Source organism: Zalophus californianus, chromosome 10 (assembly GCF_009762305.2).
Source record: "Zalophus californianus isolate mZalCal1 chromosome 10, mZalCal1.pri.v2, whole genome shotgun sequence".
Classification (NCBI taxonomy): Eukaryota; Metazoa; Chordata; class Mammalia; order Carnivora; family Otariidae; genus Zalophus; species Zalophus californianus.
Window position 1 is genome coordinate 13,847,451 of NC_045604.1, and position 23,041 is coordinate 13,870,491.

The 23,041-nt window shown below is 36.5% G+C and overlaps 1 protein-coding gene across 1 annotated transcript in view; it reads right to left on the minus strand.

Annotated features, from left to right (window-relative positions):
- RRP15 (ribosomal RNA processing 15 homolog) overlaps positions 1-23,041 on the minus strand; it is a 39,895-nt gene that overhangs the window by 7,955 nt on the left and 8,899 nt on the right. Inside the window, exons 2-4 of the mRNA XM_027610641.2 lie at positions 19,845-20,119; positions 17,284-17,381; positions 14,486-14,687 (exon numbers count right to left, since the gene is read on the minus strand). Of these exons, the coding sequence (XP_027466442.1) occupies positions 14,486-14,687; positions 17,284-17,381; positions 19,845-20,119 (575 nt within the window). The remainder of the gene's footprint in view (positions 1-14,485; positions 14,688-17,283; positions 17,382-19,844; positions 20,120-23,041) is intronic.

Genomic DNA, 23,041 nt, shown 5'->3' on the forward strand with positions numbered 1-23,041 from the left:
AGGCTGAGGGAAATTCCAAATGTGTCATTCAATGGAAACACTTGCCTAGGGTGATTCCTAAATAGATTTCATTACGTGTTAAGACATCCTGAGAATTAGGATTTTTTGTTTTGCTTGTAAAATGGAGGTAGTGGTAATTTGATGCATTACTTTTATAAAAGGAATGAAAACCAACAGAGTTCTGGATTTGAATCACAGTTAACTATTGATTACAACACTGAAAATCAGAAAGTTCCGAGGTCCAGGTTTTGAAAGAAATTAAAGATACTTCCCTTAACCCTGGTATAGATATACTGCAAGATACAGTTAACCATACTGTACAGGTTAGGCACAGATATTTACCATCATCAGATGGAAGTTGTATTAACGTTAAGTATAGACTGGAATGATCAAAATTGAGCAGCTTGTGAAGCCTGTCAGTGTTGTTGCAAAGCAGTACTAATTCAATGACCTAAAGCAACCTACAAGATAACTCTCTGGGCCTACATCAACTGAAAAGTAGAACTGATTAAATGCAAAAACTTAATGAAAACCACATGATGCAAGGAAATAATATAGTCCCTACCCTCACTGGCCTGGTTTTATATAAATATTTAATCAAGATCATACAGAAGCAGTCTGTGTCAATTCTGAAGATGAAGACAACCCTTAAAAATGTTAATCAGCTTCCATTTCAAGGTTCAAACATACACTGGCAGCTATTGAAAAGAAAACTGAAAACAGAGTTTTGGAATTATTCATTAGTCTAATACCAAATAATTAAGAGCTTAACCTCATTTCAATTCTGAAGGGGAAAATTAAAGTCAAATCCTAAAACAATAAACAGTATAATCACATCTATATTTAGCAATCAGCAATAGTTGTGATTTCATTGCTTTCCCTAAGAACGTTCCAGTTTTCATTTTAATTTAGTTTCACCTAAATTAAAAAAGGTTCTTAACACACTGGCTAAATTCATCTTAATACCTTTATTGTTGCAAATTTTTTATAAAGCTATTTATAGTTGTAGTTAGTAATCTCCCCTCCAACTGATTAAAGCCTATCTGAAAGTTCTGCTGGAGAAATGAAGGACGTATGGGAAATCCCTTTATAAAAAGATTTATTCTGGTAGAAAGCAACAGAACTGAACTACAGCCCCATATTTTTAGAATTTGAATAAGAACATCCATGATTTTCTCATCATGCCAGACATTAAAGCATCCCACTAACCATAATGGATTGAAATTTATTTATTTATTTTTGTTTGTTTGAAAGAGAAAGCAGAGAGAGCGAGAACACATGGGGGGTGGTAGATGCTTATTCTTTTCACCTTTCTGTAACTCTGTAGGAGTTTTTATACTTATTTATTTTTTAAAGATTTTACTTATTCATTTGAGAGAGAGCAAGAGAGAGAGCAGGAGCAGGGGGAGTGGCAGGCAGAGGCAGAGGGAGAAGCAGACCCCGGACTGAGCAGGGAGCCTGATGCGGGACTCGATCCCAGGATGCTGGGATCATGACCTGAGCCAAAAGCAGACACTTAACCAGTTGACCCACCCAGGCACCCAATGGATTGAAAATTTAATCAGAAAGGGTTGAAATTTTCAATCTGGAATGTACAAGAGTTCTAATGAAGAACGTACAGATTCAAGGTTATATGGAAGATCCCCTATCAGTACAAATTCAACTTTTCTCTGATTCTCAAAGGATTCTTAATAAGCAATTCCTAATTGTCTCGATCAATTTGTGCCTTCTTCATTTCTTCACACACTTGTTTTAGTTCGCTGTAACTGTTTTACTAGGACAGTATTCCAGGCAACAAGCCCATTTGGGCTTTGTTTTTGTTAACTATTGTATAGTATCCAGATTCCTGTACAGTTTACAAACTTAAATTAAGGGTAACTTGTAAGATCCAAACAAGCTAGAAAAGCATTTAGTATCCAAGGAAAAAAGATCAAGATGCTGAAATTCTGTCACCTTTAGTTATAGTCCAAGCACATGTTAAATGTGGAGAGTTCTCTAAGAAAACCTAATTCTGTGTAGCTTTCCAAGAATTCAGGCCTAACATTCCTAAAAAATATGCTTCTTTGATGGTTTTTTTTTTTTCATCTGCTGCACTATTTTTTGTTTTAATTTCAATGCTGCCCTGGATTTTACCATGTACCTAATACTTATGCCTTTGCTCAATGTGGATCTATCTGGTGGCTTCCATTCTAACTTGCTATCTATACATCTAAAGTCACAAAGTTAAGTTTGAGGAAACATTCAAGCAATCCAGATATTCCTCATTGTTTATAATCTCTTACGAATTGTTAATAAGTTAAAGTTGACTAAACTGCCTAAAAGACAAATGTAACACCTCAAGGAGCCTTTTGACACAAATGCTCTACATATTTTTAGGCTCAATTAGGCTTGAAACATTGAGAATACACTCTGCCAGTTCGACTCTTAAAGCGTATCTTTGTTCTTTTATCAACCTCGTTATATACTACACAGATGAGAATTTCAGACTTATAGACAAATTAGTAGAGCTGCGAATTCATCTAGAAAATAGACACTGATGTTTTAATATAAATTTGTTAAAAAGCTTAAGTGAGAAAACATATGTAAAAGTTCTCTGTAAAACTATGAAATGTTATATAAACAAAATTGTTATATCTAGTAAAAATATGCATACCATCAATCTACCTATGAAAATCAACAAAAGATTTAAAAATAAATGGATTGTCCTCACTAGAGCTCCCTGGAAAAATGGGTGAATCCAGGTCTGGGCCACAGAAAGTACAAGGTTCAGTCTGAAAGCTTGTATCCCAGAAAGCTAGAAAATACCCCAAGGAAAATGAGGTCATGTCAAAAGGGCACAAGAAGCTACTTTGCATTGGTTCCTGTCATCACGTTTGTGAATTTAAGCATCAAAAAAAAAGCACAATGACTCTAAAATATTGAACAACTAGACATTCCTACGTCCACGATATTAAACAAAGACAAAGACAAAAAGGTGGGGGTGGGCGGGGGGAATGTTCACTTGCCAGCACTGCGGATGACTGTTAAGCCAACTCCTTACTCTGGAAAGTAGTAATTAAAAGGAAAGGTACATTAACCCCCATCTTTTGGAACTTAAATTTAACCCTAGAAAAATGGAAAATAAACGAGAAAACCACCATTCTGTAAATTCCAATAACATTTAACTGGTTTAGGCAAGGATCATCAATTGATGATAAGAGGCAAAAGATAGATGAGGAAAGGTCTATTTGCTCCTTTCACATTATTCATCCCAGGAAATTACTTTCTAACTGTAGAGGGGAAAATGCACCTTTACTAAGGAAACATTTACTACCACTTTAACCAAATGAAAAACCCCCACCACCAACGTGGGACCTTCTGATAATGGGTCTCCTGATGTGACAGCATACAAGTATTATACCTATGAAACAGTTTATGCCAAAAACAGTTTAACCTGAATCCTAGCCTTTCGTTCTAACTTTCCACTTACAGTAAAAGGGCACAGAGGAGCAAGTTGAAAGTCATGATGAAACAATCAGACAGATTCAGAACTGGACTCATTCTTCAAGACAACTGGTTTAGTTATAAACGAATCTTCGGAATTGTATGATATGTGAATTTTATCTCAATAAAGCTGCTTTAAAAAAAAGAATTTCCTGGACAGTATGGGTATTAGCACCTTCAAATCATCACCCCCAAACAAACAAAAACTAGATGCAGATGAAGACAGGCAGACTGCTCTGTAAAACAAACACATGGACAAGTGTCAACAATTTTAGAACCTAGGTGATAGAAATACTGGTCTTCCGTACTTTCTTCCTGTTCCAAAATTCCTATAAAGTAACTGGGGAAAAAAAAAACAAGGATTCTAAAGTTTCTATTAGGCAAGCATGATTAAATACAGGATGCATTTGATATACAATAAATTTTAATTAAGTCCTTGATAAAAGAATAGAAAGACAATTCTAACAGTGAACTTATAAAGAATCCCTTAAATGAATTTAATGAGTTTGTTTCATGATTCTGAAATGTTTGACTATGGTAATATTTTATCTTCCTTAACAGTTCTGAGAAACGAGATTCAAAAATTTATCAGTCTCCACACGCTGCTATGCCTCCAATGAAGGGGCTGTGAGACCCAGGGAAACTCAGACTGCAAGCCAGCTCTCTCATCATTCTCCTTCGAGCCTCAGAGGGTGACACTGTGGCTCATTAGCCAGCCCCACCTCTTCTAGCTCACAGGTGAGAGAAGGGAGACCCAGTTTTCAGTTCTGCTTCTCATGAAGAATCTTTTTAAGTAGCAGGTCCAAATGGCTGATAGTGATTCTGGAGCAATGTGGGTTGGGTTTTAACCCAGATTCCACCAACTACTATCAATGTGACCTGGGGCAAGTCACTTAATATTTATGATTTGGGGTTTCTCACCTCTAAAATGAGAATTTTAGTATTTCTTAAAATGTTAACTACATAAAAACACCTCTCAGAGTACTGGCACAAAGCAAACACTAGCAAGCCCCCTCCCAGTCCCTCTACCACCATTCCTACTTACTAATGCCCCGAGTCGTCACGTATATGCATAGAATCCCCAACTAGCGACATCTGGAATCTTCTAAAGATGTTTCTACATACTATCACAAAGATGAGAACATTCAAATATTGTAGTATGAAAGCAACCATTTAGAAACCAAACTTTCCTTGGTAAGTAAAATCTTGTAAGTAACAGAGTTAGCTTAAGCATAGCTTAAAATGGGAAGAGAAAGTGGACAAATTTCTAGGTCCTCAAAATCTAGGTTCATTATTGTGTGACAATTTGCGTCACTAGACTAGATGCACCTAAAATGAGAATCTTCCAAATCTAAGCATAATTTTTATTCAGTTATTGGATATTTTTGTAATTCATAAATAGTAACAGGTTCTTTTCAAACTGGTTTCCAGCTTTAGATTCATCTTTGACTACTATCTGTTAGGAAAAATAGAACTAAATACAAGGAACACAAAATAAAAATAACTGCAAACATTTATAGAGCACTGTGCCAAGCACTGTTCTAAGTACTTAACCCCCTTGACTCTTACAGTTATCTCTGTGAGGTGGTTATTGCTACCAGAATGATTATCTTAAACATTAAAAAACTTGAGGCATGGTGTGGGTAAGTAACCCAAATGCAGTAAATGGCAGACCAAGTGTTTTCAACCTAGGCAGTCTGGTTCCAGAGTTTGTGGTCTTTGCTAACTACATAATATTTCATACATTCCCCATCAACATTCTCATCTGCCCACAACTCAAACAAGAAAGACCAACTAACTCATCCTCTTTCAATTTTTAAAAATGCACCATCTAAGTGTAAGCATGCGGTATAAGACTCACTCTGCGCAGGACAAAAAAAAAAAAAACAAAAAAAAGCCTGAGCCTCACTGATGAAAATCCGATACACACATCCATTTCAGCAACTTCAAATAGCACATTTCTTCAAATAGAGCCAGGAGACCTATGGCACCATTAGTAATTATTTTAACAGTAACTAAGATTTCTACAGAAGCTCCGTAATTAGTTCTTATGCTTCTCTCATACCCATATTTCCCCCATGTCAAAATGGTGTATGCACCACAGTGCCAAACGTAAGTTTGCTTTGATTACAACTGCTGTCCAAATCCGAAACCACTCGACATTAAAGCTAAACAGCCTATTTTGAAAGGAGTTGAGAAACGGACTTTAAGCTGTTCCCATCAATAGCAATGTGTAGAATCATGCTCATTCTCATTTCAAACTTTGGAGTCTCTCTTTTGTCTAAACTCTAATCTATTTAGGCCTTTTCAGTAAACAAACATTAAGCTGAATTATTTACAAAGTTAGAATTCCACACATTCCAGCCAGAGCTGCTTTTATGTGAGAGTAAAACACTGTTGGCGTGCAATGCAGGGGCAATTTAAGGACAGTATCGTTCTCTACCCCGTTGCCTGCCTTCCATTTCCCCAACACCAGCTAAAAACTAAATCCTGACAACTGCCAGGGGACCACCTAGGGAGCTGTGTGCAGAGTCCCTCCATTCCTAGGTTTCCTTCTTTGGGAGCAGGAATTCAGTAGGTTTCTGAACCCTACGGAACGTACAGTTTTAACAGAAGACAGCAGTGCAGAGTCTAGGTCTATGTTACTAACATACCAAAGAAGCCAGGTATTTCAAAAGTATTTCCACCACTAAATACCCAGCTATAAAGGAATTGTGTGATGGCCATTAATGAAAAATGTATGAGAAACAAAGCCCCCTAAACTTACCTCTATGTTTGACATTTCAAGTAACTGCTCATTATCACAAAAATCAGGAAAAAAAATACACCTTTCTCCCCCAATAACTTGTTCTCCTGGGGATTTTTCACTGAAATTTGTTGTTCAGCAATCACTAAGAAAATTACTTTCTAACAGAAACTAGCTAACATTTTCGCTTACTACGCAATTATTATTTTGGCTTCATTATAACCAAAGGTGAATGTGATACATTGGCAATTTCAAATAAATGAAAACCGTGCAAGTCTGTAATTCAAGAGTTTGCGTAACATATAGTCAATGCTTTCCTAACAGCAGCTAATATATTCTCTTTTGAGATTCAGATTTAAAATGCATCATATGCATATTTGCTTCAGTCCCGCCTTTAAGGAAATAGACTCTTAAATTCCAAGAAATTTGATTGGATTTAGTCAACTTTTCAAGAAAAGAGTAAAAGGAATAACCACAACTTTGGAAAGTAAGGGGAAAAAATAATGGCTCTACATTAAATCCTGATTATTCAACATATCGGGAAAACATCTCTCTCTACGTGTTCTGAATGGGGTAAGGAAAGAACTATTCCTGAGGGATTAAAACTGAAATTTTTTATGAGAACCTTTCTTATACAAAATATAAATTGTTGTTGCTTCCTTAAACAGAGTGTCCTAAATACAATTTAATCTTTTTAAAAACCACTCAGGGTCAACATCACAGAATACGTCAATGTGCCTTCTTACATGATGGTATGTAGTCGATACGCGGCCTTCCATTTATTTGTCCAGGAGTGGTTATTTACAGGTTCTGGATTATAGAATTCTCTCCAAATAATTGAAAACGAATTCTTTAAACTTAGAAACATTTAAATTTAATTATGTGAAAAAAACTCTAAAATACATTATGCACCTTCCCTGACTAGGTAAACAGGTAAATTGTTTTAGGGCCCTACAAAGACATACAGGACGCATGAGCTTCGGCAACAAGGGGCTTCATACACACTGCTATTCTGGGAGCCCGCTCCTCTGTGTCATGTCTCCTGCACTGACCAAGTGCCTCACCCCACACCTGCCATGTTTAACCTGCTCTTTATGGTCATTCTCATTCCTGATTACAACTCCATCTTATACAAGTCTTCATCTCTCGAGGGGAGGTAGGTGAAATAGGAGATGGGGATTAGGAAGTGCACTTGTGATGAGCACTGGGTGATGTATATATGTGTGGAATCACCATATTGTACACCTGAAGCTAGTATCATACTGTAGGTTAACTATACTGGGATATAAAATAAAATAAGCCTTTATCCCCCAAACATGTTCCGCCTTTTATAGTTTCAATTTTGTGAAAGCTGTCACCATTTCTGGATCTCCCAAACTGTAAACCTCGCAGTCATCACAAGTCCCCCCTCCCCGAGCCCTCCGAATCATTTTAGTTCCAAATCAAATCAATCTATACCTTAAAACTACCTCTCCAACCTAGTTTTCCTTTTCCATCAACCCCCACACCATCACACCCTAGTTCAGGTTTTCCCCTCTTGCTTTATGGCAACTGTCTCCCACTGGTTGGTCTTCTGATACCCTTCCATCCTTCAGTCTTCTTTTCCTTAAAAATAATCAAATCTGATCATGTCACTTACCTGATGAAAATTACAACTGGCTCCCAAATGCCTAAGGAGTAAGGTCCAAGTGCCTTAACAGAAGACTGAAGACTTAAAACTGTGAGGCCAACCTACTTCCTCAGGATCCCTTTTGCCAGCCCCCCACCTAACAGCAAACACCAGATATCCCAACCTCTATGAAAGAAGAAAAAGGAAAGGAAATTATAAAGGATGTGAAAAACTGAGAACTGGTAGGCTTTCTTCCCCTACAGCAGCACAATGATTGCCCGTTGCTTTTCCTTGGACTACTACTTGTGAAAATACCTACTCATTATGACTTCATTCTCTGACACTTATTTCATTTTTTTAAGTGTTTTCAAAGATTCTATTTCAAAATAGGCTAGTTTCAATAGCACTGAACACTTTTTCTAATTTATGACTTTCTTCATGAAATTCTTTAGCTTGAAGGTAAACATTTCAACAGAAATGCCACTCAGAAAGGGTCCTTCTTTTCCTGTTTATCATCAGAATTCATATTATAAAATGAAAACGCTTCTTTAGATACTCAAAGCACCTTTACCCACAGACTGGTTAGTCCAGTGAATGAACAAGTGCCTTCACTATGTTTGCTTCACGACTTTTTAAAAACTAAAGCTAAGTGTCTTGTATTCTCCTGAAGCACATTCCTCTTGAGAGTCATGTTTTCTATGAACATCCTCCCATCATAATTTTTCCAGCTTCACTACCTTCTAATTTCATAAGCAACATACCATCTATACTACCTGGAACACTTGCTTAAGCAATTGTCAAGTGGTTTCTCTTCTTGTTTCCATATGAAATATTTAGTGGACTGCTTTATTCCAAGAACCAAACCTCTACTGAATTTAACATTTAATACTTTACCCCAAATTTCTATTTTTTGGATAAGAATCACTCTTTTCTTAGGCTTTCTCACGTCCACTAACAGCATTCTTTGTCTGGCCCTATTTCACAAAATATACATAAAATAAAAAAACAAAAAATTAACTAAGTCTCTAATACTGATATAACAAGATTTATTGTGACATGACATGTTAGTGAATTGAGGGAAAACAATGGGCAATTATTGAGAAGTAGATATTGGGCAGTGAACTCACAAATAGTGACTTACTTCTGCACATAAGCTTTTGCAATATAAGGAATTTAAAGAAAAAAACAGATCGTTAAATTTGTGAATGACGAGAGGTATAATCTGTACATTTATTAACGTGATGTACATCCACTATACAAATGACCTGATTTTCCATGATGAAAGAGATGTGCAACTGCTATTAAGAGAAAAAGTTACCCCTTACCTATGTAACAGAGGAAACAGCTCATTTTTTAATAGACAAAAATACTTAGAATACCTCTCCCCCTAAGTTCTAGTGAAGGCTTTTTGATTTACAAATGCTGGCTGTTATCTCTTCTGAAATGAGCCCATCAAGTACTTTTTTGTTTTTGTTTTACTTTACAGTATTTGGGTTCAGCTCCAAAAAATAAAGTATAGTAATTAATGATTCAAATGTAATTTAATATATCAGTCCGACAAATACTTATGTCTTTTCAAAAATCTCTTGCCTAAAAATGATCTTTAAAAAGCGATTATACCTTTTTTTGCCTCTAAGGAAGGCCTTCCCAACTACTTTATTCCAGAAATAATGATTGCATACAATTAAAATAAGACAAAACAGATTAAAAAAATTCTAGGGCAACAATATAATCCAAGTCAGCAGAATCAGAAAGTTAAAAATACTCTGATAAACAGCTAATGATGTGAAAGGCAGTCTCTGGAACATACAAAAAACTTGCTCCAATCCAGGCACCAAAGCCTTTGAAGAAGATTATGGTTTTTAAATGGAACAAGCAGACTTTTGAACAGCTGAAATTGTAGCTCACAAAAATAGTAAATACAGAAATATAAAATGAAATGAATCAAATGTAGATATGTAGGGCACAATATATGTGACGCTTAAAACAGACTTAGAAATCATAGCTACATGTTGTATAAGAAATGATTTTAGTAATTCTGCTTATCTATGAGATTAAAAATAAACATACTTGACAAATTTTTAAAAGATCATGCACTCTCTTTTCTTCTTTACTTCCTAAGAAACAATGTTAACCACAGATATGCCAGAACATGAATCCAAATATCTGAAGATCCTTAAAGGATAGACATGATCACAAAGCTGGTTTCCAAGAAAACACAAATCCAGATAAATACAGGAGGGGCACATATCTGCTTTCAGTGGACATCTTCCCTCTTCATAAGGCTAAAATTTTAGAAAAAAAATGTCTATAAACAAGTATTTTTTTAAAATAATCCACTTCAAAACACTAAAAATGCCCACTTTCAAATACTGAAAGATTTACTGCTTGTGAAATACCTTATAATTAATTAAGACTCCCAATAATTCCACTGAAGCAATAAGAAGTTACAATAAGATTAACCTTTTTTGCTTTTAAAATAAAAAGGAAGTCTTCCAATTAAACAGCAGACATGCATTTATCTCTAATTCTTATGGAAAGCCCACTAAAATTAAAAGTATCAAAAGTTATAAACAAACAAGGAAAAAATCAGATGGGAAAAATAACTACAGATACAATATGCCAACAAGTTTGGGGACATAAATGAAAACTGGGTAGGGCAGTGATAACCAACTGGAGAGAAGGAAAGCGAATGTTTATGTGAGAGACTGGATCCATGCTCAGGAACTGGAGGCAAGCGGGAGGTGGACGGGAGGGTGGGATAAAAATACAGGATTGGCTGACAGTCTGTGTAAGAAGCACACAGACTTTTCATTTCCCTTCCTGGTTTATGGAGGCAGGTGACAGACATGACCATGGACACGTAGTTTAGTCTCTGAAGACTTTAAACCAGAAAAGTCTTGAACTCAGGAACAGTGATTAATACAAAGAGACCGTACTGAGTAAGCCTACATACTGAACGCTGTTTGACTTGCGGCCACATCACCCAACCTCTGCGTCTGTGGCTACTTTGCCTTTCCACTTCTGTCGAATCTCCCCTGTGCATCTCTTGTGAGGATACTGAACACTGGATTCAGAACCCACCCAGATAATCCGGGATAATCTCTTCACCTCAAGATCCTTCAATTAATTATATCTGCAAAGACCCCTTCTCTAACTAAGGTACATTTTGTAGGTTCTAGGAATTAGAACACAAACTCAGCATTAAAGGGGCCACTGTTCCATCTACTACATATAATTCAACTAAAAATGAAGATATCCTATACCCTTTTCCGGACAGCAACTGGTAAATGTGACCTTATCAAAATGAGAGTGAAAGACAAGAGATAAGAAGACAGTCCAAGAAACAGAGGCTACTGCAAAGGGAAGAAGCAAAGGGAATTCCCAGGACAGTGACAGAGCAAAGTCCAAGTGCGGACCAGGGTAAAGAACCGCCCGTCCAGAGTGCAGCACCATGACCACGGAGAAAATAGTACTGAGAAGGGTTTAAAGAAAAAAAGAGAGGCAACTGTTAGCTCTAGGAACACAAAAACTGTAAGGAGTTAAGTTGAAGAATAAAGAAGTATTATCTTACATTACTTTGTTCAGGAGTAAATGATGTTTACATTGAATACTGATTTAGCTAAAAGCATTAATATGCTTACATTAGAAGGACACAGTGTGGGAGGTATGGCAGCAAAGGAAAGAATGACAATTCTTTGTCTTCCATAAAAGGTATCTAATATTGATTTAAAAAATAGTCTAAATATTATTTAAGATACAGAGGTAAATACCACAACAAAGATCTAAGAATTGAAAATCTTTACCTTGGAAGGGAGCACAGCAAGGGGCAGAGAGGGATGGGGAAGAGTACTGGCAATTTGTTTAGTCACAAGTTCCCTTCTGGAACCATGCTCCTATTGCTTTCAAAATAAAAAGCATTTAATGCCAAAAAAAAAAAAAAAAAAAAGGTTCTCAGAAAAGTATCTTGTTCAGAATCATAACACAGTTAAGAAACATCTGTCACAATGCCTTAAAACTTCTTATATCTTGCAGGAGTATAGAAATTCTTGAAAAGGGGCTCTTAAAAATAAATTTCCAAGTTCTGAGTGTTCCTAAGGAATAAGAAAACAAAAACAAAAACCAGACACAACCAAAAGCACCCCTAATGTATGTTCACAGAATGGATCCAACCTCTAGTTTATATTACTACAATTTTATCCAGCTTTCTTAATATAAAACTAATGGCTCTTTTTTGTTTTTGAACATAAGACATTAATGTCACAACTACAAATAACAGGCGTAATAGGGTAAAGGAGCTGAAGACATAATGAAGGTATCTCCAGATTGGTATCCTGATAGCTGCCAGTGAATCCAGTTTATACATGGATGGACTCTAATGGTAAAGATTTCATAATATTAGGAACACAGGATAAAAAGGCTGTGTTCTGACCCTTTATGCCCAGGAAAGGGACAAGAATTTCCCTAAAGCTCTTCTCTCGGACTGTCTGAGAAGGGAAGGAGCATAGAAAAGGTGCAGTAGCAATGGTGCTAGGAAAAGGTAAAATATGAGAAAAAAAGAAAATTTTATTTTTCTACTTAATTAGTATCCTTCTTTATCCATTTCGTTAATCCATGTCTCATTTTTGAATCATGTTTTGGCATACTACTCCCAACTTTCCCTTCCCTCCTTCTCTTCAACTGCTTTAAAAGTCCACCTATTCCCGGTAACTTACACCGGTTCACTAATCTGTCCTAACTGAATATGACAGTCACATCACAATCCCCCCCCCACGAATAGGGCAGCCTCTTAATTTACTTCTTACTGTACCTAATATAACTGATGATCACATGCAGTCTAGACATACTAATTTAGAACTTTTTAATCTACTTATTTAATTGAAGTCATCTATCTATCTGAATTGCAAGACTTTTTTAAAAGATACATGGATAACACCAGGTACAACTAGGCAGATATTTTTGATATTAATAACTGACCCAATTACAAATATTATAGTACTTTTATATTATTCAGATGCAAAATCAAGTCCAATAAAGAGAGTCTGGTGGTTGTTCTATAATATGAAAACAAAGTGAAAGCAACATTTTTAAAAGAAATGTAGCAAGATGTTGTTAGTATGGGGTAAGAAGTTCTAGAAACAAATTACTTTTAGAGCAAAACCACTTCAGTTTGACAGTGAAGTAGAAAAAAACAAAGTCAAGGGCAAAAGTGCAAATGGTAAGAAAAAAACGCAACAATGGTATTGGAAAGAACCCTTCATATATTTCCGTAACTCATGAAAAAAATAATACCAAAGCAAAAACAAATGCTTCTATTAAAGTCGTTCTGAAATGAATAGAAAAAAGAAAAAAATAAGTCTTCTTTTTCCATCTTCCTACTCTCTCATTTAATGCTGCTAGATCTTTCTCCAGTTTTTAGAATAAAATGTCCCTCATGAGAACACAGCAGGTTAGATTTTTTAACTAAAAAGTAATGACCCCCAAACATAGTATTCATGTGTTTATAATTAATTCTGACACTTTAAAATAGCTACACCAGTGAGTAGCAGTATTACGTAGATAATTAAAAAATAATTTGAGGGGGCACCTGGGTGGCTCGGTCAGTTAAGCGTCTGCCTTTGGCTCAGGTCATGATCCCAGGGTCCTGGGATTGAGCCCCACATCGGGCTCCCATCAGGTGGGGAGCCCGCTCTCCCTCACCTCCCTGCTCGTGCTCTCTCTCGCTATCTCTGTCGCCATTTCTATCTTTCAAATAAATAAATAAAATCTTTGAATAAATAAATAAGTAAATAAATAAATAAATAACAATTTGGGTCCTTTAACATGCAAGAGATAGACAAAGTTAAATAGCTTAGAAACCTTTTGTCTAATTTAGGTAAAATGGCAACTCAATCAAAGGACTTGAAAAATACTTCAGCTCTAGGTTAGCATGAAATTCCTAAATGCTCTTCTTGCCAGAGTTTCAACTGGCAAACCAAAAGACAAACAAAAAACTTACAACAGAGACTCCTGATTAAAGTACTTTTTGTTGGCAATAGAAATTAAGCCATCAAACACACCAGTACTTTACTTAAGAAACAAAACAAAACAAAACAGCCCTTTTCAGAATAAAGCACATTTCAAAACCTTTCACCTGGTACCTTTTAGAAAGGCAACCTTTGGAGTCCACAGGTCAAAAGGAGCAAGGTTACCATGCCGAAGTCCGGAAGAGTATTTATACTCTTCATCTTCCAACTAGTCAAATATCACCAAGCAACCTCATGCAAGAATGACCTTCCATTATGTTCCCCAAAGCTCTGATCCTTCAAATTTTAGAAGTTATATGCCATCACAATTACCTCTGTGGGTCAAAGTCGCAAACTGAAGCTGTATCCCTCACTTAGGTTTCTAGTCTCCAAAATGCACAAAAGGCAGGATTTCAGATGGGAGAGACCTAGTATCTCTAAAAGATTTACCCAAATCCATTGGTTCCTGAGTTCTAACAGCAGGGGTATGTATGTCACCTATAACTGGCAACTTCTATACTGAATAAATCATCATGAAACTTAAGAACACAAACTTTTAAATTTATAGTGTGCTTTTTCACCCCAAAACTTTATTTTAAGAACTAAAAGTCTGATGCACTGAATCCTATATACAAGTCTCACCTGTTTGGCTTTCAAGTTCTTTCCAGTCGAACTTTTCTCACTTGTACTTGCATCCATCCCTCTCAGAACACTGATGAAATCTTTCTTGGAAACAGTCGATACCAACTTAGCACGTTTTCTAATAGAGCTTCCAGCTTCTTTAACCTTTTCATCAACATTCTTTTGGTGCTTTTGAACAGCATTAAATAACTGTACCACACCTCTATAGAATATAAAATGACCAGGGTAACACAGTTAAGTAACAGTTACACTAGGATACAAACTGTGAGGATAAGAACAATGTGTTTTTACTGCTTAGGAAAGAGGCAAGCATTTAATAGGCACTCAAATGAAGAGCTGAATCTAAAAAAATGAACATACATTTCAATGAATGAGTACAAATTTCTGAATAGAAAATAAATATATGTGGACTGATATGTAATTTTTCAGTTTTCATCTTTCTAAATCAACTTTTGTGCAATTAGAACTAAAAATTACCTTTTTTTTTAAAGATTTTATTTATTTGACAGAGAGAGACACAGCAAGAGAGGGAACACAAGCAGGGGGAGTGGGAGAGGGAGCAGCAGGCTTCCCACAGTAATTGAAGACATCACAATGCAATGAAAAGAGAATTAGCTGTCTAACCATCTGACCCTAGGAAAGGTTTTCTAGATTTCAGTTTCATCTCTAAATGGAAATAATAATACTCAAGTGGCTTAAAAAGTATTGTTATGTTATCTGCAACTCCTATGATATAAAACTAATTTTTTTAAAAAAAATTATTCCTTTATTTGACAGAGAGAGCATGTGCAAGCACAACCAGGGGGAGCAGCAGACAGAGGGCAAAGCAGGCTCCCCACTGAGCAGGGAGCCCGATATGGGGCTCTCAATCCCAGGACCCTGGGGTCACGACCCAAGCCAAAGGCAGACGCCCGACTAAGCCACCCGGGTGCCCCGATATAAAACGAATTTTAAAATCCTATTTTAAAATGAAATACTTATTTAAATACTTTGGTCTATAGCTAAGTTCATTCCAAGAAGAATTCTGAGGATTAAGACCTGCAGTGTCCATCACAGCAGCCATGAGCCACATGTAGCTAGTGAGCCATGAAATGTGGCTGGCTAGTCCAAATTGCAGTATGTTCCAAGTTTAAAATACAGACTGAATATATTGAAGATTTAATATGAAAAAAGAATTTTAAAATCTCATTGGTAATTGTTTTATACTGATTATATGATAAAATAAAAAATAATTTGAATATTTTAGGTTCAATAAAACACATTAGTACCATTAATCTTTTTTTTTTTTGTGTATTCAATGTGGCTACAAAAAAGTTTTACATTATATATGTAGCTCCCATTATATTTCTACTGGACAATACTGATTTAAACCATTACCATCCTTCCCAGCTCTAAAATTCTATCACTGGGAGAGGCACTCTGCCATGGAACCTGAGTATCCCTGCACACTCTTGCTAGGGTTTTCAAGGATGCAAGGTCCTGACTGTTGGTTACACAGGTCATTTCTGAGTGTTGAGTTTGTAGGATGCAACCTTGAAAGATGAGGTAACGTCTCCCCCCCCCCCAGGCAAAGAGCACGCTTGTTACCATTCACCAAAAAAGCAGAGTGTTCTTCTGTAACACAACCCACTGCATGCTCAAGCATCCATACGGGGCACCTGTGTTACCACTGAGGGATAAAGGGAACCAGTGGAAATGTGACGCTATCGCTACTGCTTTGCCAAGAGTAATAAAGTCTCTGACCCAAAAGTCTCTTGTCTTCTGGCAGTATCCAGGAAACTAACAGACTAACTTATTAGTTTATACGGAGGGTAAAATTCCATACCCTTTAGGAGCAGGGCTGGGACCAAAGTGAGGTGTCTCAGGTATAAAATTTAAGGAGGCACTTACTCTCATGCACCAACCATGTACTTTTCTAAATTCTTTATATGTTTTTAATTTATTTAATTCTCAGAGAAATCCTGCAGGGTAGTTATAATATTCTGCTGTTTTTATATGTAAATATACTGAAAAGGAAAAATTAGGTAGCAAGCCCAAGGACACACAGGTAATAAGTCAGTGCTGGGATTTGAACCTAGCAGTCTGGCTCTATGTATCTCACTATAGAACACTCATATGGATTAAAAAATGACCCAAATAATGTAGGTAACTAGAAAATAAAAAATAATTCCACTAAGCAGAACTGCTATATTCTTCAAGTAGCCGCTCAAATGTTCTCTCCTCTGTGAAATCTTCCCCAACTCCCCTGACAATCTCCTGCTTTAAGTTCCCAACACACAGGACGTACCTCTAATCTCAAAGAGACTGTAATTCCTACCGATGAGCAGGCAAGGACCACCTGGCAGCCACCAGATTCTATTTATCTTTGGACACAGAGGGCATCAAATAAACATTTGGTGCCAATGATAAAAAAAAAATTCAGAGTGAAAGGACGGCATAAAGCTACTGTAATGCAAAACTGGTTATGCCCTAAGTACAATGTAAGATAACAAAAATAATCTATTGCCATAAACTCAGACAACCATGGTAAGAGAAATGCATGTCTAATTACACTGTTCTCCTGACTACAAAAACAATATGATTTGCAATAGGTTCAAACCAAATATACACTGAGGACGTTATATTCTTGCCTCCTGAGACCTGTAAAATCTTTGGTTGAATTCAGGATTAAATAGGCAGGTTTTGATATAAATCACTTGGCTCTGGGAAGGCAGAGTTTAAGAATCAGGTCAAGTCAGAAATGGATCACTATCAAAGCTTTAATATACTTATTTCTTAAAGGGCAAAAACAATCTTACCTTGTTGCAATTCTCTGAAGATTTCTCTCTGTTTCTTTGTCTTTGACAACATCTGGCTTTACTCTGCACATCATTTCCCATTCCCGCTTCTTATCAAGCTGTGTTATAAATATTGTTATGTGAAAGAATATTAGGCATTTTTGAAAGTGCAGCATACTTTGATATGATACTCTGTGAAAGGACAAAGGTAATAAATCATTCTGGCTTAGTTTGTCACAGGGACTGAAAAAAACCCCACACTTTTAGGGGTTCAGCTCAGGAGGCCTGTGGTTAGCACTCAGCATGTCATGTGAGAAGCACAAAGTGAGTTTCCGTCATGCTCTCTGACAGCAGGGGCCTGGAGAGCTGCCAGGATACTGAGGCAGGCAGGACAAGGTAAGGTGTGAGAGAGCCACATGCTGGCCTGCCACCACCAGATCAGAGGTAAGCATCAGGAAGATCCCAAACTACTGTCTTTGATAACCACAAGTTTAAACAGTGTTTGTTTTTCAGAAACTGTCTTTCTCAGCAGTCAGAATAATTAAAAAAATTTGTATCAGCTTTTAAAATAATAGCATTGTATCCAGGAGTACTCTGGTCCTAGGCACCTGACTTGCCACACCAATACACTGCATCGGTATATACTGCTGTCTCAGGCCAAAATATCACCTAAGATCAAATATACTGAATATGATGAACTGATCACCAGGAAGCTAGTGAGCATCAAAGGCAGTAATAAGAATCAGTGGGAAGAAAAAAAAAAATCACCTTTTATCTATTCCTTTTCTGCATCCATCTAATCTCTTATTTTTGTATTAATGAAAATGTCTATCACAGTAAAATCAAATTCCTGCTCACTATAAAGATTAGCCTGATTCCTTTCTAAAAAGAATAGATTCCTCCCAAATCAGATAATTTACTTTGTCATGAAATTCACTATCAGATTATGCCAGAAATTTAGAAATCTTACTTTTAGGTTTAAAACAGTTGATTCTTCATTATCTGTAGTACCCAAGGTATGCACAATCCCGAAATATTTTTTAACTTTGAAGTATATTTTTATACTTATGATCAGAAATAAGTACTTGATATTCTGGAAACTGATAATATCTAACAGTAAAAAAACAATGATAATTTACACAGACTCACGCAGGAATATATGATAGCATTTGTAGCAGCTGTGTCCTGTTTCTGGTATCAACATGTGTGTTTTCATGCATTATGTGAACAGTATCATCTCCAGCACTCAAAGGACTGGCCTAGAGTTACAGACTCATTTTTCTTTGCTTCAAAATGTTCTTACTTTGACTAGAACACTGGGACTAGAGGTAATTAAAGATTCTGATATTTTTAAAGCTTCCGTCAGCTTTTGCCAGATGACAAAGATTCAAATTTTCAGTTGAAAAGCTATCAGTTATCTTAAAGTAAAATGAGAATATTGAGTAGCACGGTATGTTCTGTTTCTAAAAGCAACACTTAAAAAGTTCCATCTCCATACAGCCTTTTGCACAGAGTACTAGTATTTGGAACAAAGAAAATAATTCACCTTGAAACAAGATAAGGGGATGATGAAATTAAAAGGAAATATATGCGGGCGCCTGGGTGGCTCAGTTGGTTAAGCGACTGCCTTCGGCTCAGGTCATGATCCTGGAGTCCAGGGATCGAGTCCCGCATCGGGCTCCCTGCTCAGCAGGGAGTCCGCTTCTCCCTCTGACACTCTTCCCTCTCGTGCTCTCTATCTCTCATTCTCTCTCTCTCAAATAAATAAAATCTTTAAAAAAAAAAAAAAAGGAAATATATGTCAATCTAAATCTATTTTCCTTTCATTTTACCTATAAAGTACCTCTTGGAAATAGCTACTTTTATATTGTCAGTATGATCATAGAAAGTTATTTTTCTTTCATTAAAAAATGGTATTTATTTCACTAACCAAGTATTTTATTTTATATTTATTTTTTTAGACACAGAAATACTTCATCAAGTGTAAGGGATTTAAAAACCTTATTATTGTTTCTTTATTCTTATAAAACACAACAGCAAACTGAAGTCCAACTTTGGCCTTGAATCAGCAGACTGTCCTAGTCTAACTTCTAGCCGTGATTTAAAAGGTATAATGAATTCGAGTTTATTCAGCAGTGAAACAGTCTGTTTTCAGAACTACAACCAATCCCTGACAAGGACATCTTCACAGATTTGTATTACAAAATAGGTTGTTAGTAAAAAGTAACTAACATGATTCTACTGGTTCAGAATCTAATAATGTTAGCATATGGACAGCTAAATTGAATATTTAGACCCAGGAGTCATGGCCACATGTATAATCTACTTGAGTTTAAAAGGTTAAATTTCTCAGTAGTTTAATTTCTATTTCTTTGCTTAGATGATTAAAAAGTGAGCATGCTCAATGGAGTAATTTAGACTAGGCCTCTGTACAAAAGCTTGGTTATTCACCCTACGTAAAAAAGCAAGTTAAAAACTGGAATGTTAATTGGACAAACACTGCCAGGAACAATTTGGTACAGATAGGAATTAGACTAGACTAGGCAAACAATCTAATCTACAAAACAACTGGTAAGACACACCTGTTTTCTCTTCTCTAGTCTCTCTTGCTTTAATTTTTCTTTTTCCTTTTCTAGCTCTCTGTTTTTGACCAGAATAGTGGGTTTACTTTTAGGAGTTTTTTTGTTAAGAATTTTAGCCATGGCATCCGCCCAGCCCACGTTAGTTCCAACACTAGCTTCAGCTGCATGTTCATTTCCATTGCCACACGGTTCAACTTCATCTTCATTGTCAGCTTCCACTGCTTCATTATCTGAAGAAAAGTCATCCTTTTCTGATCCACAGCTTCTTACAGAACCTAAGAGTAGAAACAAATTAAACTTTAACACTGGAGGAAGAGGTTGTCAAGGCCATGCCAGACCCCCAGGACCTGTCAAAAAGCTAACAGTTCTCCATCTGTCTTCATTTTCACAAGAGGGGAACTTTGTGAATTCCACAGCTACAGTAATAGCAGAGAGCAAAAGGGCCCTGCATCCTACTGCCATCAGCCCCCAGAGACCTGGCCCAGCCATGCTAGGCTTCAGCATCCAGGACCCAGGACCCAGGCAACAGAAACAAATCCAACAGCCCACACCACCTCCTATTGTCAAGGGACCGGCAGATGCCGACATGGGAGCAGTGTAGGGTGTGTTCAAGTCCATGGGCCTTACTTGTGCCATTAAACTACTTAAAGAGACTAATGAAAATTATTTTTAATTTTCATTAACAAAATGAAAGTTTTGTTTTCATTAACAAAAAAAAGTTTTTTGTTCATAAACAAAAAACTTTAATCCATCAAGAAAATGTTTCCATGGTACAGAGAAGTCAGAATAACCTCTCTGGGGATTTGACCCAGATATTTAAAACTCTGAATTTGTGTACAGAAAAGTCTAAAAAACAAAACAAACAAAAAACCCAGCCTCCTTTTACAGAATTTGCATATAACATTATAAAATTAGGTATTTACCATTCTTGAAAAATAATAAAGTAATATCTGCCCAAGAAACTAAAGATTCAATTGCACAACTGGGTGACTGAATGACACTATCAAGTTCTGAGTTGCAGATACAAAAGTGTACTTTTGGAATTGTATCCTGCACAACCTCCGAAAAAAGCATATACAGGTTATTTCAGCTAGTTCATCTTATAAGGTTCAAATAACTGGGGTCAGCAGCTTGGCAGATATGAGTCTAGTCGGTGGCCATGCTTGAAAATCAACTCATTGAGAAGCTTTTGTAGTTTAAGTTTTGTGGCCTTTCTCAACTTCTGAAGTTCACTGTACTTTACCAACAAGACCACAACCAGCCAGCACAGTCCGCATACATCTATATGGTCCAGAGCCTTTTGGACAGCTTCTGTTTTGTTCTTCAGAAGCCGATGGAACTTATTAGGAACTACTTCAAAGGAGAAAATCGTCCAATAGCTTAGTAACTTGGAATGTTTCTTAGTGAGGAGCAGAGGAGCTAACAAAGCACTTCCCTTCAGGGAGCCTGCGCTGGGTCCAGCTGCGCATACCAAAGCTAAGCATTATAACCACAACCTCTGCTTCTACCTCTGAGAAGTCTCATGGTTTTTTGTTGTTACTTAAAAATAATGTACCTGCTTGTCAGCTCTAAGGCCCCCTTTCTTCTTTAAATAATTTCAACGAAATGTACATATTCTGCTTTCAAGTAACATTTCAGCCTTTTTTTCCCCTTAATTCAGCTTCCTGCCATGACCAAAATGAAAGGAGCTGAAAGTACAGTCAGCTATTAATGTCTGAGTGATCCTCTCTAGTCTCTCAACTGTAAACCATGAAGTAAGAGAGAACTGCCAGAAAGATCTGACTTAGCTAATCATTATAATACCTGCAATTTTGCTATTACTTTTGCATAATACCTTTAAGTGTTGGAAATTCATGAAATGAAAAATATGTAAAACTTAATATTTAGTACATTAAGATAAAAATTTATAACCTTAGAAAACAGCAAATAAAAACATATAAAACATTTTATAGGTATAGAAAAAATGAGCCTCAAGCAAACAAGTAAAAATAAAGTATCTTCAAAGCGTGATAAAAGTGTGTCAGTGTTATCAAAAAGTAACGGAAATAATAAAGGAAATTGCTAACAATTCCACTGCTTAATGTGCTACACATTTCTCAGTAAAGAGAAAAAAGTTTTAAATAGAAACTCATTTGCCACATATTTAATTTGAAGTCTTCTATATATCCTGCATGCTGGGGAAATTTAAGAAATCTGTGGACATGTGATTCTAGGCTTTGACATGCGAATATAGGTGATTTAAGAACTTTACTATTTATAAAGTATTTTTAAAAGTATCTAGATTTTGGGGTGCCTGGGTGGCTCAGTCGTTAAGCGTCTGCCTTTGGCTCAGGTCATAATCCCAGGGTCCTGGGATCGAGCCCCACGTCAGGCTCCCTGCTCCACGGGAAGCCTGCTTCTCCCTCTCCCACTCCCCCTGTTTGTGTTCCCTCTCTTGCTGTGTCTCTGTCAAATAAATAAGTAAAATCTTAAAAAAAAAAAAATCTAGATTTTGCCAAACAAAAGCTGTTAGTACTATCATTCAATTCAGTGAATCTGAGTGTCTACTATATACCAGATTTCAGAGTCACACAATTTTTCCCTCAGAAGCACCTCCTCAGACCAGGGTTTCTGGAAAGTACACTGAGAAGCAAAGTTTGGAGAATGTAATTACCTGAAAAATAAAGATGTTAATACTATACGTCTTATTTCTCAGAGTTAGCAGCATTGCACACGTATTAGTAACAAAATAAACAATTATTTGACAAGTGCTTCTTCTAGTACGAATTTCTCTAAATGTAAAGAGGCATAATGTTTTAAATGTTTGTGTGACTGAAGAATACCTGGGTGATCAAAAATAGGTTTCACCAGCCCCTGGTACAATGTCAGAACTACAATACTGACATCTAGTGTTCTGTCCTAATGCATTCGCACACAAATGGCAACAATTTCACTTTCTCAGTTGCACTGTAGAGACAGCCACAAGACTTTACAACTGTATGAGCTACTCCGATTCTCCACTTCCAGACTTTGGCTCTTTTTCTTAGTATGTTTCTTACCCAGATTGACTACCACAATATGCATATTACAGGCACATAATACATCTGTGAAAAGTCTTAGAATACCATTTTATACAATCTGCATAAACCAATTCAACAAATTCTAAAAGAATCCACTAAATTCATAATTTTTATTTGATTTTTTTAAAGAAGTTCTAG